Consider the following 26,201-nt stretch of genomic DNA (forward strand, 5'->3'; position numbering starts at 1 on the left):
CATTGTTCAAGCAGTTTAAAGTGGAAAAGAAAAAATAGACCTAAAACAGCCCGAGGCAGTCCTGCTGAAATTGGGCTACTGTAATAATGTCAGATGTATGGAGCACTTTGGTCTGTCTCAGCCAAGACCACAAGCTATAATTATACTATTTCAGCCTCCGTACACTCTGGAAATCCAAATGTCTTTCAACAACTTTTAGATTCTTTAGATTGCAACCATCAGGCTGTCCACACATGATAAGTAGACTCAGCTGTAGTCGCTGCTAGGGTCAGTGCCAAGGCAGTACTGGAGCTCATGTTTTCAGAGAAGTCATTAGATTGAAACATGACTAAAATTTTAGTTGTACGCCTCCACCAACCAGTCAAACTGCAGTTTGCAGAAAGGGGGGAATTTGATAAAGTATCACATTAATTCAATCTGTCAAAAAGCTGATTGGTGTAGAAAGGTAAGCAGCAAATATGACAGTAAGCAGTGCTTCAAGTATAATATCACCGCAAAGAAGCAAAAAATCCTAAAACATGGATGCTTTACGCTCAGGCAGCACAGAAGGGCCAAACAGTCACCACCAATTTGACCTTCTGAGAACAAAATTACATCATGTAACATTTGTCACCATTAGTGTATGTATCTTAAAAGTGGTGTCAGCGTTCTCCAAAAACCACATAATAATTTGTTTAAAAACCCCCCAAAACAAAACAAACAATACCAAACAATAATAAACTATCCACATGTCTCCAACTTCCTCCTAAACATCCAGCTTAGCTCATGGCTAGCTACTGAATCGTTATTTACAACATCAGACAAATATTATGACCCATTCACTCACGTTCCCTAATCGCTATCATATGTTCCTCGATTAAGCGAAATTATTTATCTCTTACACTTGGAGCAGCGCATGTCATTAACTCCCCCGGCCACCCTCGCATTCTGTGCCACTCGAGAGAGAGACTGCTGCTGGCGCTGTAGAATTTTTTTTCCCCTCACAATCAATTAATCATTTGACAATTGAATATCCAATCTAATTTATATTCCGTTATATAATTAGAATATTAATTGATAGCCATTCTTAATGTGCTCCCAGGGTGACAGATACTGCCATTCCATCAGATAGCGCTGTCATACCAGAGTGAAACCCTTGCCAGCAGTGCGCTGATGAGGCAATAGCAGACTTCAAGAGTTATACTACTGTTATATTTTAGAGAGACAAAGTCTACATATTTAGGTCGGAGGAGTGTAGATGACAAGTTTTCCAGCCAGGAGATCCGACTCTGTTATCAATCCAGGGCTTTGTTTTCATTAGCCGATTAATTTCGTTTGCACTTAATTTTTTTATTTTGCTTACAACCACTGGTTTGGTTAGGCATCAAGAACTTTTCGTTAGATCGATGGATGGATGTCTTTACCTGAGAATATTAAACGATGAAATAAATTATGATATTATTGTATACATCGGTGATGAAATAATTTCATACAGGGTAACATGAAAAAAAGATCACTTATCTAACTGAAACACTGAACTTTACAATGACATCGGTATTCTCTGTATTGTCTATTTTTTTCTGAAATATATGTATATTTATCTGATTCATGTGAACAAACAATATGTATCTCAATGCTCCAAAAGCTTCAAGATCCAAATAGACTCTGGTTCTTCAAAATGAAAACCTTCTTTTATCATCTAATCATCACTTCAGATACTTTATATTTGAGCCTATCGTAACCACATTTTCAAAACAAAGTTCGTGAAACTCTTGTAAGCAGCCCACTTACGTCAGCTGTATCCCAGCAGAGTGGCATCAGAATTTAAAAATAATAATAAATGGCACATAAGATAAGTTAAATTGGACTATAAGCCAAACTCAGCAACTTGTTCAGACAACATAACTAGTAAGAAACACAACAATACAATTGTATTTATTATTGCCCTGTATGCAAGTGTAACATTTATATTATATTATAAGGCCTTCAAATATTTAGTGCCAATAGGTAACTGGGCACAAGTGCTTTATCCCTTTTTACCTTTGACCCTGCTTTAAAAGTATTCGTTCTCTGAGCAGTCCCACTCCCTCCCAAAGGAATCTAACACCTCACTGCCGGCCCTTCCACCAAGACAAACACTGACTGGCAAATGCCGACTGTGAACCTGACTGTTTTCACCATAGCTTTGAAAATAAAAATGAGGTTTGAAAATTATTAGCACTGCTTGCAAGTACTTTATCAAAGTCATGAAATAAAACGATTTAGTGGATTTTTAAAAACTCCCCATCATTAACACAACCAGCACTTCTACAATCAGAACAGTACACGCTGGGTGACTGCCTGATTCACAAAACCACACAATAAAGAGCAGCATCAGTTTTCACATCAGAGCAGGTCTGGAGATCACAGAGTGAACCAGCAAATAAGCCATTATTGAAGCAACAACCTGTTGAACTTATGTGTCACTGTGGTTCAACAAAGGGTTAATAGACTAGGCTAAAATATAACAATACAAAGATAAAAAATAATGCTTGAATTCAAACACAGCAACACCAGAAATGTACTCATCTAATCGTTTTACAGTTATTTCAACACAGACATTCACGGATTTCAGCAAAATGTTTGTGTTGTGTTTGTTTAGAGCTGACACACTTACCGGCGGTCCTGGTTCGCCCTTTAGTCCAGGTGATCCAGCGAGTGCAGAGAATTGGGTCGGTTCCAGGTCAAATGTTTGAAAGCCATCTGTTGCAGCTGGAGTGACTGGAGTGAGCGAGGTGGGCTTAACATCCAGCACGCTGGTCACCTTTGGCTCGGGTTTCTTTGGAGCTACTGTGGTTAGCTGCTTTTTATTAGAAAAGTAGGCGTTTGAAGGAGACCCCTGCGTGGAAGCAGCTGTACTTTGGAGAGCCGGCTTCATCTCTGATGATCTGGTAAAAACAGGTAAGTGTATACTTTTTCCAGAAGGTTGCGGTGAGTTGGTATCTGCCTGCTTTGTGTTTTTTATGGCGTGTGAGGTTGGTTTGGGGTTCGGTGGAGTCATGTTGATCCCAGGAGATGTTGTAACAGACTGAGTTGGAAATCTAGATGGGCTTTCAAGCCCTGGGTGAACTGTTGGAGAAACGGACACAGCACCAGGTTTTGGAGTACTCATTGCCATATACACAGACATCACGGAGTTGGTTGAAGGAAGAACTGTAGTCCTCATGTTTTCCTCAGTGAAGGCCAAATTAGGTGTCCGAGCCTTTTTGGATATCTCCGTCAACGAGAGAGGAGTTATGTGAGTGACAGTAACGTTTGGGTCTGTGGAAAATAGAGGTAGCAGTGGTGGAAATACAGGCCGATAAGTGTCAGCTTCTCTGCATTGTTTCTTAATGTAATCACAATAGTTATGAGCTGCCTCGGCTGAGGGATAAATGTCAAACTGACAGATGGCACCTTCAAATGGCACCGAGCTGTGGTCCATTTTGCCCAGCAGGAAGGAGCCCTCTGGATCCAGAGTCTCCTGTTTTCTAGAATGCAAATCTGCATGTATGCTTTTCTTACCACAAGATGTGTGTAAGAACACTTGTTGGCCTCGAATATCCAAAGCCAGACTGTGCCACTGGCCATTGTAGACATCGTAGTCAAAACTTACAGAGCTCTGCTGTCCTACGTGTACAAGGATCTTCCCTGGTACAAACTGCACTCCGAGCTGAACTTTTCTTTTCTTTGACAGAGCTGAGAAAAGGAAAGCGTTGTTGATGCGATGAACAGACAGGCTAAGGATAAGGGAGAGATTGGAGGGGTTGTAAGAAGAGGGTATAACAGTGTGCAGAGGTGCCTGGATGCGTGCCCTCTCAGTGAGGATAACGCCTGACTTGAAGGGGATGATGCCATGATGGATGGATCGAGAGCTTGAAGATGGGGAGCTGCCAGTCCTTCGCCCAGTAAGTCCAAGCTGCTGCAAGACATCTACATCTTTAAGGAAACAAGAAAGAAACATTAGCGGACAGCTAATTCTGTGTGCAATTAATAAGCTAATTAAATTTACACAAGAATCTGATTATTAGCATCCTACTCAAATGCAATCTGTATTCAAGTAAAAACAAAAGTGCAATAATATAAATGATCATCTATTAAGATGTGAATTCCCGTCATGGCATCGTAAGTTTAAAGTCCAACTAATGGAAAAACCTGAGGCAAAGACAATTTTAAAAGACTGCATAAAATTTCCAATATATGGTCACACTTCCATATTTGCTTTTGGGGATTGCTGGAAATTGTGTGATCGTTACATCAGGCTTAATTGGAACAATTTCAGGGTAAGGAGGCTGAACGAGTCCCTGGAAAGGAAAGTGGTGGGTTTTTAAGAGGTGCATTAGAAACGGAAATGCTATCTCGCTTTATCTGGAAATGTCTGCTGATTAAAGATGATCGCTCTGACAGGGGCCCAAGCTCATGAAAACACATTGCTGTATTTTCTGCGGGTTTTAATTGCTACTTGCTTCTCAAGGGAGGAAAATGTGGATAACAGTGATCCATTACAGCACTGTGTATTCTGTATATTGCACCTAATTGGATCCACACCTTTGTGCTAAAGTTTAATTAAATCCACATTTCATTGTAGCAAGAGACGGGTGCTTTTTTTCTAAAGAACTCTTTGCGATAAACGTACACTCTTGGGAAAGTGTCCCATTTCTCTTGTGACCAGGAGGCAGAGCTACCAACCTTCCGATTACTAGATGACCTCATCTACTGATCGGAAGGTTGGTGGTTCAATCGATGGCTGCTCCTGTCTGCATCCCAAATATCCCTGGGCAAGAAACTAACGCCAATGTATTGGAGTGTTAGAAGACTGTGTTAGATGTGTGAATGATGCAACCAGTACAAAGCACTTTGAGTGCTCAAGTAGAAAAGCGCTACATAAAAACCAGTCCATTTACCACCTATTAGAATAGAATATCGAGTCAGAAACATTCTTTCAATGAACCAATACCATTATAACCTATATTTAACCAAAATTTAAATAGAGAAAAAGCTGAAATATTATACATTTAGTAACACTGCTTGTCCCAAACCACAAACCGAGACCCATTAAAGTAACAGCATCAAGGTTGTCTCAGTTATTTATTCTTTTAACTTCGATGTTGCATTTGAAAAAATAACATTTACTCATCTTTAGAAGTCAAACATCAAGCACATCGTTACTTCGGGCAGTCAGGTCAAGACGTTAAAGTCAGCTCACAATCTCAGCACATCAACGGGTCTCTTATCATTAGTTCTTCCTCCCCATTATCATCAAGTGCTTGTTTATATGATCAGACCATAATACTGCAGGATCTTTATGATATAAACCAGCGTGTGACGAACAAAACTGAGTAGATTTGGATCTCAATACCCACATTATAGCTCAGCTCACGCCATTCTACACATTAAACTGGCAAATCTCAGCTACACTATTTAAACTATGTCAATCCCAACTTACCTGTTTCATGCCAGGCCTGACTTCATGGATTAGCCTTTTCTTTTGGTAAATGGTAAATGGCCTGTATTTATATAGCGCTTTACTAGTCCCTAAGGACCCCAAAGCGCTTTACATATCCAGTCATCCACCCATTCACACACACATTCACACACACTGGTGATGGCAAGCTACATTGTAGCCACAGCCACCCTGGGGCGCACTGACAGAGGCGAGGCTGCCGGACACTGGCGCCACCGGGCCCTCTGACCACCACCAGTAGGCAACGGGTGAAGTGTCTTGCCCAAGGACACAACGACCGAGACTGTCCAAGCAGGGGCTCGAACCGGCAACCTTCCGATTACAAGGCGAACTCCCAACTCTTGAGCCATGATCGACTATAATATTTGACTATAAATATAATGGACTGAACTCTTCAAATCAAAACAGACTCACTTCACATTATTATATTATTTTCTATTATTAGCCATAAATTTAGGTAATCAGTGATTCTAAATATAGGGTTTTTTTCTGTTTAAATTAGTAGGGCTGAAAAATCTCAAACCAATCAGCGCATGCTAAATATATATTATGTATTAATCTTCTCTGTACGTTTCCCCATCTTCTTAGACTAAAAGCTCACATAGAAATTGTAAATACCCATTCTTTTTCACTTAGCAAATATAAATCGCTAAGTGATCAATTCTGGCTCAGCAGAAGAAAAACAAGTATAGACACGAGTCCCGCTAGGAGGCGGGAAATCCAGCTCAGTATGTGCAGGCAGCGGGAGGTCAGCTCGACTGAAAAATTCACACATGGAAAAGACACATCAAACAGTAAGTGAAACAAGAACAAAAGCCTTCTTCAGTCAAATTTCTTATATAGAACTGATTTGAATTGTTAATATGGTATGAGGAAAGCAAAATTGTTCTTTCATTGTGTGATGTACTTTCAGGGCTTACACTGCATATTTAAATCTAAGCGGGTAGGCGGGCTGCCTCTGGCTTTTTGTGGCCTCCTGATGAGCTGAAAAAAATAATAACTGAGAACTGAGTCTGACACATCCTGGAGACACGCATAGTTAAAGTACAAGTGTATCAGACAACAAAAACTTTTCACAGAAAGCAGGGGAAGATTAATACGTTTCCACTATTAGTATGCTGCTAATGTAGATTCTGTATTTTCTGCAACAGCTTGACAGCAAAAATATTCTAGCAGAGACAAAAAATGTCTATTTTATAGATACCATCAAGAAAAGCAACAACACTGAATAACAAATCATGTCTCTTTACATTTATGTGATGTGATCAAAAAGTTCTGAGAACAGGTACGTAAAAATCCTTACATTATTTCAATTTAGACAATCTCCAGCTCAAGGTCATCTTCTCTGCCATCACCAGATGGTTTTCACCACGACTGCTATTTTTAGATCATTCTCAGGAAGTGGTGCTCTGACCACTTATACTGTGTGCTGTACATTTTCACCAAAGACCCAAAGCCTGCATTGAGAGGCAACATCAACTTCTGTTTAAACCTTACCTAAATTTCACATGACTATTGTTTGTGATGAGATCTGGGTCTCCAGCTACGAGCAGTTTTCCATTGAAGAGTCCACAGTTTCCAAGCCCAGAGGTAGCGTGTCATATGTGAAATGTTCTGCATTTTTCTCAACATTTTTCAGTTTACGCACAGAAAATTAATTCCTCGGGGTGAGAGTGTCAACAGGGAGTGCTACAGTAACATCCTGAGGCATCCGAGGGAGCGTTTATAGGAAACCGTCCTAATTGTGACACATGCCAGTGTAGCATCTGGCGCCTGCTCAGAGCACTTTGAAAACGGAGGAGTTTTTTCGTGACATAAACAATCTTTGCTCAAGTCCTCAACCACTCACCAGATTTCCCTTCATGGATCTTTGTCCATTTTCTAAAAATAACAGTCAGGCTAGTGGTTTGCCATTTCGACACACTGGAGGAGATCCATTGGGGGTTGGAGCCTATCCCAGCTGTCATCGCGTGACAGACAGGGTACACTGCACAGGCTGCACGGAAACAGACAACCATTCATATTCATACTTATAGCCAGTTTAGAATTTCTAATTACCTAACCCACACATGTCTTTGGACAGTGGGGAAGAGGCCGGAATACCTGGAGAACCCATGCAAGCTTTGAAAACTCCTCACAGAAAGGCTCTTTCTGGCTGGTGGCTAAACACAGCAGTCACTAAAAACTGTCCATGTGTGCAAGAGAAGATGTCTTTTGATGTGAGAATTACCAAACACAAATATGGTAAGACAGTTCTCAGAACCTTTTGGTCAAAACTTGTAGGATGACTACAAAAAAAACAAAAACCATAGCCTGTTTTTGAAGAACCAGAACATCAGTCAGCTCAACATGCTTACAATCCATCACAGTTCACAGGTCATTGTTCAGAAATTGACGCATGTGACCACGACCATAACCTTGGGTACAGTTTTGGTGAATACATGCAAGACGATTTGTGGAAGTCTCACTAAAATCTGATGCTTAGTAAGAGAAAAAGTGATCCTTGCAAAAATGGTAAAGTATCCTTAAAGACAAATATGTCTATTGCCATGCAGTACTGTAAGAGGACTAATTTGTGCGTGAATGGTCAGATGGGCATGGATGCCTCGTTAACGCATGAGGCCAACAATCCTTTTGGTCATATGAGCTAAAAATTAATGTGTTTTAAGAACTTCAAGTACAAGAAGGGTTTTGTTTTCACTAAATTTCTCGTCTGAGAGAAGCTTGTTGGCCTTTGATGAGGCACAATAATCCATCTACTGGGCAGTGTATATTACCAGTGGTTTAGCTGGCCATGGCTAAACTTTTACTATTCCATATTAAAAACTGTGGGAGGTTCTGCACCCAGAATGTATGCTTTTTTATTTACTATCATGATTATTATTGAAAACAGTCTTAGGCTTCTTTCCTAACTGACTTCATAACAGAAGTACATGTAGTTGCTCAGTCAGTTTCACTAAGGTTTGCTGGTTCAGTGTCTGGCACTGACAGATTGGCTGTCATCTAGAAGATGGTTGGTATTACATCAACACATACATAACGAACTCCCATATCTACTCTGGGATTACTGCACTCTGGCTGACCTCAATCGGGAACACTTCTGAAAAAAAACACACAGGCTGCTGATATATGTGTAACTGTAGGAACTAAACTTCAAGGCCTGTGCACACTGACAGTGAAGATTTCTTCTGGTGTTTGATGTCAAAATGTAGAAAACAATGCAGACTAAAAGCTGTAGAATAACAAAATCTGGACTGTGAAGTACAGGCAACAACATCCAAACATGCATAGACATTTCATATCTGCAGGACTGCTCCATGTGATCTATTTGCAAATGATCCAAACAATCTGCCGGGTTGTGTAACAGCAAAACAATTTTTCTATTTTAGCCTTTTGCAAGCACAAAATTGTGCCTTGTTAGGATCTGACAGTGTGCAAATTAACACATATAAAATACTAGGTCTCTAGACACTCAGTCATCACAGGAGGGAAATATCATCTGATGCATGCAGAGTTTCAGATAAAACTGCCAGAAACTGCTATCAGGGAACACAGTGGCTTACGTTATCAAATGACATCGAGAAACTGGGAAGAGTGCCGATTGAATAAAAATCTGGCGGATTTTTGATTGACAGCAGACTCAGACAACAAGCTGATAATGGCCTCTCAGATGTGTAACAGCAAGCTAACTGCAGCAGACATCGATGCACAGCTGAGTGTGAGTCACAATATGAAAGTGCGAAAGTACTTCAAGCAGACAAGACTCTGCAAAGTGTGGCTGATAGGTCAGGTAACACTTTAATTAAGTTATCAAAGAGGGGGTATGAGGTTTGCTGAGCTTTAGAGGCTTAGAAACAAAAAAATGAACTCCTGCAGAATGAAAGAGGTCCACAGGTTCATCTTTTTTCCAACAAAATAAATGTCTGAACCACATCTGATTGCACATTATTAGAATACCTGTTTTTGTGTGCGACATTTGAGTTACCAGTTCAGTTTTCGCTGTAACAGAGACGTTAGCAATGAAACCAAACCGCTTTAAAATTGGTTTAGTAAATTCAGCAAGTTATAAGTATTGAAACCTCCTGCTTCTATGAACATATATTAGAAGATGTGGCTGTCCCACATTCAACCACAACTTAATATGGTTTCCAGCGAAGAGTAAACACAATGAATCAGTCTGTGTAGTTGGCAGACTGCACTGCTCATAAAGGTAAAGCTGAGCAGGATTTATGCTATTCACAAATAAACAGTGGTAAACTGACAAATGTTTGCACAATAACAAGTCCATGTTAGGGCCACATACTTACCCAGCCTTCTACAGCTCATTAGTTTATTTCAATTTTCTTTTTCTCAGTGGTTTTAAGGCATATTTGTGACACCACATGCTCAGAAATACATTGAATGAAAATGTATAACAGACATTTACCCACCTTTGCTTTAAAGTTTCTTACCTTGTGCTTGTGTTAGCCTTAGAGAGCAGGTACAACAGAGTAAAGTCCAAAGAATCAGAACTCTCCTAAATACAAAGACAAAAGGAAACATGTCAGATGTTAGAGGTTTGTGTAATTTTTGTGCTATACAATTAACTCAGCTTTCAGGTGCACTTCAATCACATTTCATAAAAAAAACTTATAAATTCCTTAAAAATGTCATCTGAGCCCTTAATGTATCTCTTTCACATTCTTGCTTAGTCCAATTTAATGCAAAATGTTATGTGAAATAATTTGCAGGATACATTACCAGTTTAAGTAAGCAAAGTGACATACTAAGTTAGCTGGAGAGCCATCTGGCACAGTCATGTTAGGTGCTGCTGCAGCAGCAGCAGCAGCAGCCCTTGCTTTTTCAAACAGTCTAACATCTGCTTCAAGAGAGCAAGCTCTGGCTTATCTTGCTGCCTGACCAGATAAGCTACTGCCCAGCAGAGGCAGGTAAGTGCTCCCATAAGACCACCTCTGACAATCTTTAAAAAAGATGCACCACATCACCTTAAAACCCACAATGCCAAGCAAAAGATAGACAAATGCTTTGTGGAAAAAAAGTGTTTCACATGTCAGTGTTTTATCGCTAACATCTGACTTTTATCTGAGGCAAACTGCAGCCTAGCCGAGCACTTTTGGACTGTGGGTTTTAAAAGGGGTTTCATCTAAACCCAGCAGTGAGAAAAAGCTGCTTTTCTCAGCCTACACAGGGACGTGTAATCATTCAACTAGATTTAGATCAATTCTGTTTTCACAGGCCAACAGTGCCACTTAATATCCAACATCAAGCAGCACACGGCAAATTTTACACCATTGACTTTTCTGTGACATTTATATGTCAAGACAAGTGATAAAAGAGATGCTGATTACTCATATGGAGCTGCTCTAAAGGTGCTGAATTATCTCAAATGGGTGTGAATTTCAGCTGTCTCTATGATAATATCAGGTTTTCACGCGTCACATCATTTGGGCTTTAAATGCAGCAGACGAATCTGGGTGAATGTGGTACAAGTGCTGCTTGAAGTGGCACACACTTAGTGACAAGTGCTATAATTAAAGCATTTTCAGGAATTCTTACATTTGCGGTTCTTCTCCAAAGAGCCACAAAACCACTGGTCAGCCACTGGCACAATGAATTGCTGGTTTGAGCTTCAGAAAGTTTTAGTCCTTCCACCTTCACTGTAATCTCGCTAAACTGACAGCAGCAGCAGAAACTGTATGTGCCACTTGTGACCAAGCCTCCTGTATGTCCTGCAGATTTTATGTGATGCAACATCTGGACTTTTATAGGACATCTCCTCCCATTGTGTCAGCCAGGCCAACCAGCTGAGTAAGATGCACAGCAGGAAGGAGAGAAAAAGAGGAGGAGGAAGAGGAGGAGTGTCTCCTCCTCTCATACATTTCCCTTAAATCAGTCCCAGATCGTTTGGCAGCTCATTCAGATACAAGCTGCAAAGGCAGAACTTGTAGAACAGCACAGCAGACTACACTGGCTTTCACTGAACTGATGTTAAGAGCAGAGAAATAGTTTCCACATGCTTATCTCTGCAAGCCATTAATTACACCACCTGTTCTGCACGATTTCTCAAACAAATACCTCTAAAAGCTCAAGTCATTTGTCTTAGTAACCCAAGAAATGCTGTCACAAGTTTTTTCAAACAACTACTGTAAAACATACTGCTTGTATCAGTGCTGCTAGACATCAACATCTTTCTCGAAAGGACATGGATTCGGGGGAACCCGAAAAAAAAAAAGAAATCCCTCTTTAATTCAGAAAAGTGAGAAAGAAAAGTGCTCATTTATGCACTTCTGAATATGTCGACTCACCCCCCGACTCCAGTGGTTTTCAGTTTGGAGTACGGGGCATTATCCGGCTCCATAGCGGTTACTTCATTCTTTCTTGGGAGTTTTTTCTACAGTCCAGAGGAGGCAGATAAAGTTTTTCCATCCCAGGTGTTCCTTGAAGAGTCGCGCGTAGAGTAAAAAAGTGCAAGACAGCAAAAATAAAACAGTGAAACGATGCGGGATTAACCAGCAGTGAAAAAGCTTCTTTTTGCCATTGTCTTGCCTCTAATTCTTTGAGTCTCCTTCCAGAAGATAACAGCAATGTGATTTTTTAAGGAAAAGAAAAGACGCTCCACAGAGCTTCACCTGTGCGCTTCCGATATTTCTTTCCGTCTTTCCGTTAGAGTCTCGTCCAGCTATCCCGGGGAATCAATGCAGGACAAGATGTAGAAGCCCAGCGGTGTGTGTATGTGTGTGTCGACTTCCCAAAATGAAAGTTTATTGTGGACTGAGGGAAATCTTGAGAAGCGGGAGAGGGGGGACAACACCTCCCTCTGTCGCCCTCAGCTGAAATCCAAGGGAAGCAAATCTGGAGCTACACGCGGTTTTCAGGCGCTCCTTCAGCAAAAGGTGTGTCATTTCAGAAAGCAGCAGCCTGTCAGTGTGCACGTGTGTCTGTGTACTGCCGATCAAATCACTGAAAATCGTGTAGTTTTCGGGATGTGCTAGAAACAATCACATCTGCAGCATCTGCTGGGCCACAGCAACCATTTTAGAAACAGATGGTCAGCCCTCTGTAGAAATATGGTGACCAGACATAGAAACAAAGCTCTAAAACAGATCCTGCTTGTTAGTTTTGGCTTTGATCAGTTAAGAATAATTGATGATTGAGATGTTTCCACTTATGACGTGGATAATGGTGCTCACTGTCATATCTTGCTGGAGTTAAAGGAGCGTTGTAAATGTTAATAATAAAGGTTAATTCATTCTGATCTAAGCACTGTTTTACTTAGCGAAAAGATTCTGTGGGTTTATTATCAGAAAGATTTGATTAGTAAAAGGGTTTTTTTTTTAGCACCTGGAAGCTCCAGTTATACTCACCATGCTCCTACAACATCAGTTTGCCACAAATCTGCTAAGAGTACAGGGATATAAAGCAACTAACAACCTGGAGTATTTTTGTTTAGAAATCTAACTAATCACATAGCATCCACAACAAGTCAGCTGCATGCTAAAGGTGGTGGATGTGCATTCACCCCTCCAGAACTTGATCTACTTATAAACTGTTTTTGCAGTTTTGGCATAGCGACCTCACCGCTTTACTACTTCATGGCAACTGTGGGGCTGAGAAATGAAGAACAAGCAGAAGTTCAACTACTGCACTTCCTCTTGTGGTTAAGGTTGGCTCAGCAATCTCCACAGATTCTCATGTTAAAATGTCCAACTTTATAGCAGAATTGTCTCTGTAGGTAGTTTCTACCAGATGTGCAGGATGTGGCCATGTTATAAGTGTGCCAACACAGGCACACAGGTTTTGATCTCACAAATGACAATGCTTGCTATCAGTGAATTTCAGTTTTTTATTAGTCTGTTACTGTTAGCCTACTAAATAGCAAACATCTGTGCAACTTACTAGTCGTGCTTTCAAGCATTTAGTGATAACCCAGAACTCTACCATGTTGGCTAAATAGGGTCAGTCTTTGCTTCAAAAATGCCAACATGACAACAGGTCCTCCAGCTACTTTCTAGTTATTAATTTGCCAAATTCCAGCAAAAGCAACACTGATGAACTGCAAAAACTACTAAAACTGCTCTGCACCTTTCTGTGTGTGCGTTCTCAGTTGTTCTGCACTTCTGCTGATATTGAAAGTATACCTCTGTTCATTTATGTCAGCAAATAATATTATTGGCCAAACCTGCATGTCACAAAAACCTGAAACTGTTGCAATTTACACATTTTTTTAGAGTCAGAAACCCCCAGGAATTTGAATTAGAGTTTTTTTCCATCTACATAATCAGTTGAGGTGAAGCAAAACCACATGAAAGTACTTTTGTGGACTCACCCCCAATCCACTTGCGCTCTATGAAAATATTTAACTTCTTGTGAAACGTGTGACTGAACTTTTTCAGAGTAATCTGTCTGACATTTGAAAATTTGCAGTGTAAACACTCCTGCTGTTTGTGCTTCGCAACTACTCTGTCTGTGTCAAGTTCCATCAAACTCCAACCGAACCCCAGCAAAAGCGAGGAACACATTTCCGCTTTGACAAATGAACAATTAATTTAATCAAGTGAAATTTAAACCATTAAACCAGCTTTTTGTGACAGCCCCCTTTAACCCCCTGCCTCTTCACTGTTTACTTCCGTTCTCACCATTATAACAGGGTTGCAGGGCTGCACTGATTCCAATTTGTGCATGTATGTGTGTATGTGCATGTGTACTGTCGTGTGCTGCGAAATTCCTCTGCCAAATAAAGTCCTCATTGACCCGCCTTCAACAAACACGCTATGACAGTGTCCAGGGGAGACCCAACAGAGCACCAATTCAGCCGTCTGCAACTGGATCTCTTCTCCTTGCACAGAGTCCCCACACAGTTCGTCCTCTCATGACCAGGAAGGAAGGGAGCTCACCACCTTGAAAGAGCACTTCCCATGTACCTGTCTCAGCATCGCCGGATGTGAGCTTTTGTTACCACACGTTTTAGTTTACAGACAAGGAGAGCTATGTCCTGTGGAAGAGCCTAGGGGAAGATCTTCAATCTGGAGTGTAAAGTTTCATGGGGTTTGTAATGATTATTGCAGCAGCCTATGCAAGTGATTCTCAAATTGTTGCCCAGGAACTGCCAAGGGGTTCTTAGATGCATGCCTGTTCATCTTCTTGCCAAGAGTTAAATGAGAAGAAGAAGAAGCAGATGGTTACTTTTTAGCTCAGCTTAGCATTAAAATATAAACCAGGTAACATGTCTATTTAAGTGCAACAGATCTGCCAGTTTGCTGTTTTTGCAATTCAGCTTTTGTGTAAGAGAATAAAGCGTTTTACAGAACGAGCTTCAGAGCTTTATTTTATCTTTAGACAAACTGTATATGAAAGATGGACGTAATTTATAGGTCTTTTTTCTCACTTCGACTGTCTCAGTGCTTTTTATACAGGCATCATTTAGAGCTCGCTTCACAGCCCTGCTGCCTGGATTTTAACTGGCACCAAGAAGTATGAGCACATTACTGCAGTACTGGCAAACTGACACTGGCTGCCTGTTAAGTTCCATATTGATTTCAAAATTTTGGTAATCACTGTTAAAACATTAAATGACTTTGCTCAAGAGTCCATGAAGGACTTATTAACACCCCTGCGTGCCTGGGTGTTTACTGTCATCAGTGACTTTTTATTCCGAGTTCTCGGCTAATAACAAACAAAGGTTAGCAGGCTTTTGCGATGTTGTGGTCTTAAGATATGTGGTATTTTTTATCCATCTTTATTTTTGATTTTGTTCAGTTTTTACATTTTCGCCTACCTTTTGTGAATTTTCCTTTTCTTTTTTTTCAGAGATCCTGCCTATTGATAGGCCTAAAATTGTTTTTCAGTATCTAAGTTAAGATAATTGCCAGCGATAGTTTCATATTGCTGTCAGGGCACGAGCCTCTCCACACATCTAAAAGAAAGCTAATTATTTTAATTAGTAATTCCCTAAATTAATTGTCCTAAATTTTAAGGTAATTCCTAGCAAAACCTTTTATTTTACTTTCATATTATCAACAATCAAAACTAATGGCGTATGTATTTTCCATCCTCGCTGCACTCAGACCCAAACCTATTTATGCTTCCTGAAAAAAATAATTATATATTTAAATCATTTACACTCTAAATGATTTTCTAGATCAGCTGGGCCCTTTAGGTTTTAGCCAGGGCCCATTTGTCCAATAAAATACACATTTTTTGTGTAAGGGAGTGTTCTTCAGTAATAGCTTTCCTATGTAACACAGGCAGTAAAATGTTATGTGTCGTAGATATTTGAAGTCTTTCCAGATATGGTTCCTTTGGGCACATAAAGGTTTGTGGTCTGATGCATGTTGGTGGTCCTTGACATGAAGAAGTTTGAGAGCTCTTTTCAGTTTGGCCTCTGGGATTTAAATTTCTGCTTTTCTACCTGACAGCAGTTTCAGAAGAGTCGTCTTCCAATCCAAGCAAATACTTTCCTGCATACTCGCAGTTCAGGCCAAAAGCTTGTTTTAGTGGAAAGCATGAATTAGCTTTGATGGAAAAGCTGCAGGATTTTCTATGAGTATTTTAATAGCATATTCTCTTCTTCACAGGACCCAAGTGAGAAGTTCTGTGTGTGTGTGGAAAATTGGTGGATTTTCCTGCAGACAGTGTCATTGTAACTAGCATTGCAATTAGCATAGAAGGCAAATTTGTTCAACTGAGTGCTAATTAGTTATAAGCAACAGTTCAGTTTGCACAGTTTAAGATTTATGGTGATATATTCAATTAAATTTGGATTCAATTTGAGTAAAAACATAAACGGGATATTTTTGGATATTCTGTTCTATTTTTATAACAAACCTTAAAATATGAGCTTAACACATGGCACATCTTTTCATGTCATGCTCTAGAGATGGAAACGCTTGTCTGATAAACACAGACTCTTTTGTTTTACTCTCATGTCTTGGGGAAATGGGGCCAGCTGAATGCAGCAGACTCTGCTCAGGCACAGCTGGATCCAATAAGAGCATGCCCTGGTGTTCTGTTTACCCATTCCATATATTACAACAGGAAATTTGGGGAGGAAAAGAGTGATATAATACTATCAAATACTACTATATTCATTTCATTTCCCTACTAACAATTCTGCTTTTTCCCCTCAACTACAAAGAGAATGATAACATCTGAAAGTACACTGTTTTGATGTTCAGCCCAGAAATACTTTGTACTTTGTTCTACTATAACAATAGTATATTATGTTAGTTCTAGGCTATACTCTGTTGTCTGTGCGCATGTAAAGACTACTGCACACCAAATCCACCTAGCTGTACCTGAACTTAAACTTTACAGTTTAGTCTCACGGCTCTTGCCTTAAATATTCCTACAGAAGGCAGCTGTGGGAATATTAACTTTACAGACTGGTAAAGTTAAGAACTAGCTTTCAACAGTGTGGATCATTTTGTAGTGACTTTTTTTTCTCAGGCATTTGTGGAAACAAAGTGAGACAGAATATTGGACTGAAATTTGTCAATGGTGACAGAAAAGGGAAAATAAAGTTAATAATATTGCTCCACTGAGTTGTTTCAGTTTGTTAATATTTAACATTTTCAAGTATATTGGCAGTTTTCTCAGTTTTCCTTTTAATGTTATTGTGCTACGTCACACAAACAGTTATTGAATGCAGGTTTAAAAAAAAATACACATTATTTGCAGCATGCATACATACATATAACCTTTTTTCCCCCTCTACACTCCGGCATAATACAATGCACCAGTCATCTGGTTCATCCTGATATGCTGCACCAGTTCATGTATCGGCCATCTTTGCTACTTTTTTAGAATATATTATAAGTGAGTGCACTGAACGCAATAATGCAGTGATAGGGTAACTCAAGATTTTAACCCTCTTTAACAGTGTAATAATAATAATTTGAAGTTGTGCTAGAACACAAAGACTGAATCTGTCTGAAGGCCACATTAGATGTGGTAATTATTGCCAATTCCTTACCCCGTGGAGCTGCAGAAAGACAGACGCTGCTGCCAAGTCAGAGGCATTGTTGTGGTGACATTTGAGTGGGGGATCAAACCGCTGATGAATAATCCATATTGAAAAGCTGCTCTTTCTGCCAAATGTCAAACAGCAGCAGGAGCAATTGTTCAAGGAGCGGACTCTAAAACTCTTCATTCAGCATCCTCATAATACTGTGTCACACAGTGTACTAGTAAAGGTGGCGATGCAGCGTGTGCAAAACAAACAGTGGTTTAATAACTGAGGTTTCAAAGGATTTCCTCACTCACTAGATTGCTCATTTTCTAAACCAGTCCTGTCATAATATGCCACACACTACGTTTGACTGTCAGTAGAAGTACTAACAGTTTACTTTCCTGCAGCTTTGTATTCATCGTCATCACAGCTTCACAGCTCGTCTGTGAATTGCTCTTCCGTCATGGATTGCACCCTGTGATGATCTCTGATCTCTGCAGCTCTACAGAACATGTCACAAGTCCAGAAACCCTCATTTTTATCTTGTGCTTTGAATGTGCAGCGAGAATGAGCCAACATCAGCTTCCTGCTCCCCTTCTGTTTACTGCAACAAATGAAAAGAGAGCAGAGTATTCTGTAAAGACGAGGGCTTAGCTGATTTGTTTTGCATTGTCATGAATTGGCAAACTGACTCTTTATAATTAGCCTGCCGCAAAGCCAAGCAATGTTTCAGGGCTTGCAGCCTGTCTCCAGTCCCCATAAAGAAATATTTGAAATTAACAAAAAGCAGCTTCCATCTGGTAGAGATTCACAACTTGGACTGTGTAGCTGAAACAAATTGTTGTATCCCTGTGGTCAGCATAGATCTGGCATATAGAACAGATGCTCAACCACCCCCAGGCTTCCATAAAAACACACAACACCAACATACACCTCTGCGCATCCATTCCCTCATGTCATACAGTGACTCACACTGTTATGGTGGAATAGATGCAGGTGGATTCAGTCTCCCCCAGCATGCTTTAGTGCTGGAAATAATACAATATGGTATTTTAGCTTTTTAAAAGATTAAAAAAATACATGAAGAATCACATCGAAATGGGGCAGGTGCAGGACCTAACACAAACAGGCAACAAAAGAAGAACATCAGTGTCTTGCACAGTGCTGGGTTCTGGTTTTCCATATATACTGCATGACAAAGAATGTAAAGATCTGAGCTGCTCTATTCTTCACAGTAATTCACACTACAGATATGGAATAGTTTGGAATGTGATTTTTGCCTTCTCCTTGCATAAGCTGCTTTCTCTGCCAACTGCTAACAAGTACACAAGCTCAGCCTGTTGATTAAAGATTAGGAGGTTTCACTCTTCTTTTTCATATCCTGGATTTTCATTCATTCAAATCTTAACACTTTTCTGTGACCAGTGCAAGAATTAACTTGAAGTTTGAATCCACCTGTGCGTATCCGTGGGGCAAAATTACAAAGACATCAAAAGTTAATGGCTCTGGAAACAGACACTGACCATTTATACACTGTAAGTGGAAATAAATTGCATCACCCTGCCCTAAAGAATGTCTGAATCACTGAACTTCCCATGAGGATAGGTAACTATTGTTCACTTCATTTGTTTTGTTTTTGCCCTAAGTCAGAGACAAGAAACTCGATTCTGAAGACTTTCCATTATCCAATTCCCCACAGCACAGTCTCCCTTATTTGAAACCTTACTCCTGTGTAACAGTGTATCAGCAGCACCTACGTATGCTACTTTCAGCTGTGTAAGAGCGATTCTTTGTTTTTCAAGGATTTAGGTAGTTCATCCATTAGCAGTATCTGCAAATGTGACGAATGATGTGTTTGATTTGATTATACCTTGACTTTAAAACAACAGTGGACATCACAGCACTTCCAAGACCTTATGTGACTGTACAGCAGCAAGTGATACTGCTCAGTAATCTACAAAGGCCTGAAAGGGGGGAACTGTTTCTTTAGCCAACCTGTAAATTCCTAACAGATTGAGCTTCTGGTTGAAGGCCTTGTTTTTGGAAAAGCAGCTGAAAGAAGCTTGTAACACTGCAGGATTTCTTTCAGGCTAAATACATTAGCAGATGGACAATGGGGTCAGTGATCCGAGGTTTACTTGTAACAGAGAAGCACAAAGTCCTTATCGAAGGAGTCTGTGAATTACAGTGTGACTCGTGTTTGCCAGCTTATGCTTAGCCAAGCGTTATGGTGTACCACTTTGTTCTGTATTGAATCTACTGCAAACATGGCTGTTAATATCTTAGAATATCAGCAGTCAAAACTAAAAAGAAACACGGGCTTATTTTAGCTGTGATAACATCCCTCTGCAGGACTAAGAATTGACCTGACAAATCATGACACCCCAATTTAGACATCTTTATTCTAAATGTACAAACACCACAAACAGAAGCTTATTCAGTGTGGTACGGCAACGCCGGATAACGTCTGCAGATGTAATCTTCAGGAACACCAGTCTCATTTATCTGTCATCCGCTTGGGGATTCGAGGAGCGCCTTTATCGGGGTTCCGCAGAAAGGAATTCGCAGAGACTGCAGATGAAATATGGACGGGTTATTTTCAACAGAATCACTACTGGCAGCCTTGAGAGGAGGAGATAATTACCACTTTGACAAGCTTTGATCACAGGTACAGTTATGCTCAGAATGTCTATGTGGATAGAACAATGAGATGACGGCCCTGAAATCCAGATGAGTGTGGCCTAGTTTTGCTTCTTAGATTATGAATAGAAGTACTGTCTAGAGCATGAAGATGCAAGAACTAACAAAATAGGGGTAGTTGATGTGGCATAGTTGACTGTCCATAACTCTTTTGATTTGTAGAAGTGGAGAAGAGCTACTGCAATGCTCTGGGGGAAAATGTTGTGGGTAAGTCATCCACTTGTAAATACTGTGGGTGGAATGAATCACTGTGGTTTCTTTTTTGTCAGAAGGCAGCAAATTATTCAATAGAATGACAGATGGATCAACGAGCCTGGAGTCTTGCTGGAGTCGATTTTAGCGAAGTAGGTGTGGAGTCACGAGGGGTAACACTGGTGGGAAGTAGGGGAAAAAAATCAAGATGAAGATGTAACCTTGGCATACAGAAATAAGGTTCAGTTCATTGATATCTCTTTGAAAATGCATCCAGACCAAAGTAAACATGCCTCCCACACTACCTGCCAGAACTAAACTGAGATGCAGTGTTTCTTAGCAGGGCCACCCAGGTATAGGAAGGAAGAGCTCTTTATGTTTGTGTGTGTTTGATGGTCAAACAAGTCAAATGAGTCAGGTTTTGCCTCTCTGACCGCCGGAATGTAAACAACAAACCTTATGAGTTTTCAAGTCAGTGTTTTGTTTATGTTACATAGTTTTTCAGGGTTTGCGAATGTATTCTTCCACCCCTGCAGGACTCATTTATATTTTACCTCCTCCTGTATCCTGCTCATTAGTCCTGCACTGATGTTGTTCTCCTGGAGGCTCAGATGCCTCAGTGGAAACTGTGTCCTGCAAAGCAAAGCCCCCATGATGTCATTTCCTCCCACATCGCTGATGCAGTTCTTGTCTAAATCCACCTGCTGCAAACTCATGTTCTCTTTCAGCATGTCAGCCAGCAGCCTGACCCCGGGGTCACCCAAGTTATTTTCGTCTAGGATGATCTGAGTCAGTGAGCTGTTTCCTTTTAAGCTGTCAAAAAGTTCCTTCCAAGCTGCCAGATCGGCACCGCTGGTCTGTGCTAGCCCTAAATACTGAAGATAGGAATGGGATCTCATATATGATGCTAACACTTTCACCCCATCACTGCTCAAACCATTTCCTCCAATATCCAGCTCTAAAAGTGTAAAAAGCCTGAAAGAGCTCCATCCAGAGGGCAGCTGAGGTAGCATATTGTGTTCTGATGGGAAAAGCATAGCCTGTTGGATAGCAGCAGCTGCTCTTGCTGTTTGTTCCTGCAGCTCAGCTATTCCGTTCAACAGGGTCAGCACTCCATGGTCACGCAGTTTGTTCCCAAACAAGCTGTAGAGAGAGAAAATAGAGGTTACTGTGGAGATTTATTTTTGAGCCTCCATGAACCGCTCACTTGAAAATGTAGCTGTGTGCACCCTGATATTAAGTTTTCTCTCATGTGACATCTAAGTTCAGGCAGAAAGCCTTTTTTTTTACACCGGATGACACTGGATGACACAAATGGTGGATTTTGTGTGTGTGTGTGTGTGTGTGTGTGTGTGTGTATTTCTGTTTTGCAGTAAAATGGAATCTGCAGAAAACTGCAGAATGTCCTGATAATTTGTTACACCTTTTCCTGTTGAGGGGTTGATGTATTTGGTATGTTAAATGCAGATTTAAGGTTTTTGAATAACTGAAGAACTGAACTGGTGCATTTGGGAATAATGCTGAAATATATTCATGTGTTTTCACAGGTAAATTATTTTTAAGCCCTTACAGGAATATCTTAGCCTCTATTCCCCTTTAAGAGATGAAGATACACGTTTCATTGGCTGTATTAGAAATAGTCTGCCAGCTGAAAATCTCATCTCATTTGTTTAATCTGTAAAAAGTGAAGTCTCAGAATAATTACGCAGAGTCACAAGCTTGACTGTCGCCAACAAAGGCCTTCTAGAAATAGAGGGGCCGGTCTTTCTCACCACTCTGCCGCTGTCTCGATAATTTGCCTTCACTTACCGCTTGTTTGTGGGTCTCTATGCTTTAAGTTTTGGCTTCAGTAAATAAAAACTATCAAAAATCAGGATACTGACTTGATGATTAAAAAATATCCAATATTTCTTTGCCTTTAAAAACTCTTGGGTCACCTTTGCAGTATGTTTTATTGTTTGCACTGTGAAGCATCAGACCTTCAGCTGTGCAGCAACTGCGTTCTTTACTTGGTTTTAAGCAGCGAAGTTGTTTTTCTAACCAAGGGAAGAATGCTTCCATCATTCCCTTTGGTTGTCTTCTGTGGTTTAAAACATATTTTGGTCTTGCTGTTATCGACAGTGTTTTCCTGTAAGAATGGGCGAGATTTCTAAATTGTTTTTGCTATCATAGCCTAAAGATGGGCTCTCTCACTTGCAAGGACATCTCTTTAGACCTCGTGTGGAGAATTCCACTGAAAAGTACCAAATACAACTTCATCATCTCCAGACTTTTATCCGCCTGATGCGTCACAATAATAATAAGGAAACCAATTCAATATAAGCTGCTGAAAATGGGGGACTGTGTATAAAAATGGCTGAAATTCCCACACAGTTAATGTGATACTTATATATCCATTACTTTGGTTGCTGTGTTTCTTGGATTTGCTGCATTTTTACACTATCTCTTCAGTTCCGTTCATATTCCTGTCTCTCTCTTTTTTTAAAAAAGTGATATTCAAATGCTTTTAGATGGGGGCATGTTTTCTGAATTCTAATGTTATTCTTTGTCAGATTTTGATAAGACACAACTCAGTGGAGCGTAGGACTTACTGCAGGCCTTTGACCTGGGGCTTCACTCTCAGAACGTCCAGCAGAATGTGAGCACCGTAGGGGCCAATGAGGTTGAGGTTGAGATTGAGTAGTGTGACTTCAGACAGACTGCTTTTTAGTGACCCCGCCAGGCTCAGCAGAAGGTCATCTGTGAGGTCCGTGTTCCTCAGAACCAGCTGCTCCACCTCATCAGACATGCTCAGCACTGTCATCATGGCATGAAGCTACATTTACAAACCAGGAGAAAGTCACAGAAAACTGTAACTCCCTCTAAAACGACAGTGCGGGAAATGAAACTGTTATAATGCAGTGTCGCTATACTGTTATCCATAAGAACAGTTTCTTACTGTGAAACTAGAGCACTGTGCTGTGTGGAATATATATTTTATATCTGTGAATTCTTCTTTTCTGTAATCTTGTTGTAGAGTGGTGCAGAATGCGAGAGCACAGAATTGCAAAGATATGATACAGACAAAAACATATTACATTTAACTTCTAAGTTAGCTCAATTACAAGAGAAGCAGCTGTTATAAAAATACAGAAATCACATTTGCACAAGTGCAGATTATTATTTTGTCCTTCATACAGAAATGCATTTTGCATCTGAGCCCTGAGAGGAATATTAACATTAAGCATTTACTGTTTGTAAATGTGCGCAACAGCACACAATGTGAGATGTGTTGTCGGGTGGGAAAGAGATGTGGGGGAGACAGGTGCTGGAGGTTTTCTAAACACAGACAAGATGAGAGTCCGGAGACATATGGTCTGACTGTCCGGCCACGTCTACTTTGCCATTTTGCTAGACCTTGAGGAATTTTTCAGGAACTGTTGGAAGCTTTTTCATCATGATCGGTATGACCGAGTGAAATGCCTGCCTGCCCCAGATAAAACTCAGCGACCATTTGAACAACTCGTCTTTGTATTCAAAGCCCAAATAATAGAATAAATCCTCTAAATTCACCCAAATGAAATAAAATCAACATTTTATCTGCCAAATCAGTGTTACATGCCTAAGACATATTGCCACCTTTCTGTTATCAGGGTAGATTTTACATGTTGGACAAATTCCTCAGGGGGGACGTTTGTGCTTAAAAGCTAAAAATATGAAGCAGTAATTAAAAGAGAAAATGGTGGCACTCAATAAAAGCCTGTGTTTCTCTCTGTGTAAACACTACATTATTTAGTGAATAGCTGGAACATGGTAATATAGTCAGAGTGTGGAAAAACATGAACAACCTTAAAGCTAGTTGAGAAGTGGGACAATGGAACGTGCATTAATTTAATGGGCAAATTGTTTTTTAATGTTGACATTTCATTATATTATTTGGCAGATACAATTCCTGCTCTGACAAAAACACAGAATGGAAGAATCTGCTTGAATCGAGGCTTTTGGCAGTGATTTAATGCCAGGAAAGCTTCTGGCAAAAACACAGTTTCACCACAGTAATTTGTGTTATACACACACCTGTGCCTGCAGGTCTTGCTCTCTAACGGACTCTTCCGTGCCAGCGCTCTGATTAACCATGTGCTCTTCTTCCTCTGGCTTTCCATCATGCTGCAGAATGGTGTCACTTTCTGCACTGAGCTCCACATCTGAGCGTTGAGCTTTGGGGCCCGATGACAGCCTCTTCTGGAGCCGGCACCTCTCCAGGACTTGGCATACAGAAAGAAAATTAAACAACTCAGGTGCAATAAAACCAACTGTCCTGAAGCCAAGTGCATGCAGTGATATTGATATCCGCGGTTAATTTGAAAATGTAAATAATACAATCTAAAATTCAGTTTGTGCCTCTGTTTGAGCAATAGAGAAAGCAGATCAGCTAAAATTTATGCACACAGGCATGTGTGTATCTGCATAACCTCTCCCACACGTTATCCGTCTTCCTTTAAGCAGACATTTCTCAATGCATCACTTTCTTGCAAATTCAACCTTTTTCTGCTTAAGTGTATTATGTAAATCAGCTACAGCTCTCCAGGGGGATTCCACTTTGGTCCTACTGTGCTGCGGTTTCTTTACTCACTGTTTGCCTTGAACCAGTGATGTTTGCTTGGGCCTTGCTTCAACGCAGCACTCATTTCCACACATTCTTCATAGAAGTCCTTCAGCTTTTCCCCATCTCTGTTTTTCCCATTTGATCCAAGGCCCTTCTGTTTCTCTCTGTTCTGCTTCGTCAGTGCTTCCTCATCCTGCAATGAATCTTTAAAAAGAAACACTCTTTTTCTTTTCCATTTTCTTTCTCTGCAAAGAATATTAAATGGAGATACCACAGGCAGAAGGCTTGAAGGTCATCTGACCTAGAAGATTCTATTTTCCCCTATTTTTCCATCTTGTCTTACAGGAATCAAACCAGATAAAAATTAAAATTTGCATACCGGGAAATTTGCTTATCATCTTCGATGGCGGCTGCCCCGTATGCAGGATTGTGACAGGGCTGGTTGCTCTGTCCTGCTCTCGTCTGGCAGACAATGCCTTGTCTTCAAATTTTTCCATCACTGTTGACCTCGTTGAGCTCTTGCCGTCTTGTCTCTCTTCTCCTCTGTCATTTCCAGCTGTCTTGCCTTTGCTCTCCTTCTGATTAGTTTGACCCTTGCGTCGTTTCTTTTTGGAGGTCTCTTTAATTCCAGCTACAGGAAGGTCTTCGCTGTCTGTTGATCCTCTGCTGCCCTCCTTGGTGTGTTTTCTTGTCCTCCTCACTGATTTCTTCACAGGTTTGGCTGGGATAAATAGAGGGGATGATGGACATGACTCAATGACGCCTGCTTTGGAAACAGAGACAAAATGAGAAGGAAAAAATGCTTTGTGAGACATCTTGTCTTTAAAGTAGTTGATCAAAAGCAAGGACTGGGCCTGATATCAAAAAATGTTGATGAAAAGCTTTAGGAAGTAATGGAAAATTGAGACCCTCATTTCCAGACTTAGTACCATTGCCAGTGCTCTGCTCGAGAGAAAGATTTAAGTTCTCCTTTGCGCCGTTGTTCAGCTGCTGGCTAGAGCTGTATTTGGTTCGGAGACTTGTGCATCTGAAAGGGATGGAAATGTGCTTTCATTATATTCTACCTACTGTACCAACATCACCCCCTGATCTTGTAAAATATGCTTCCTTTTTCCTCAGTGTCCACCCACAACACATTATATCTGCAAAACAATGGATTTACCCAACATGTTTTGACATTTGGTATTAAATTCTCATTTTTCTGCCAGTGCCATGCTGTCTGTCTCTCAGAGGATGTAATCTTACCTGTAGCAGGGTATCCCACCAGCCAGCCAAGTCAATCTGAAGCAGCTCTTCCTGCCCTGCTGGAAGCCAGG

At 40.5% G+C, this 26,201-nt stretch overlaps 1 protein-coding gene across 1 annotated transcript in view; it reads right to left on the reverse strand.

Moving 5' to 3' along the window:
- Nucleotides 1–12,201, reverse strand: part of col27a1b (collagen, type XXVII, alpha 1b) — a 65,430-nt gene extending 53,229 nt beyond the window's left edge. Inside the window, exons 1-3 of the mRNA XM_013913365.1 lie at nucleotides 11,767–12,201; nucleotides 9,913–9,977; nucleotides 2,636–3,936 (exon numbers count right to left, since the gene is read on the reverse strand). Of these exons, the coding sequence (XP_013768819.1) occupies nucleotides 2,636–3,936; nucleotides 9,913–9,977; nucleotides 11,767–11,819 (1,419 nt within the window). The 5' untranslated portion in view covers nucleotides 11,820–12,201. The remainder of the gene's footprint in view (nucleotides 1–2,635; nucleotides 3,937–9,912; nucleotides 9,978–11,766) is intronic.
- Nucleotides 12,202–26,201: the final 14,000 nt, after the last annotated feature.

The sequence above is a fragment of the Pundamilia nyererei genome, unplaced genomic scaffold, assembly GCF_000239375.1.
Source record: "Pundamilia nyererei isolate P.nyererei 1_Seehausen unplaced genomic scaffold, PunNye1.0 scaffold00127, whole genome shotgun sequence".
In the NCBI taxonomy this organism is placed as follows: domain Eukaryota; kingdom Metazoa; phylum Chordata; class Actinopteri; order Cichliformes; family Cichlidae; genus Pundamilia; species Pundamilia nyererei.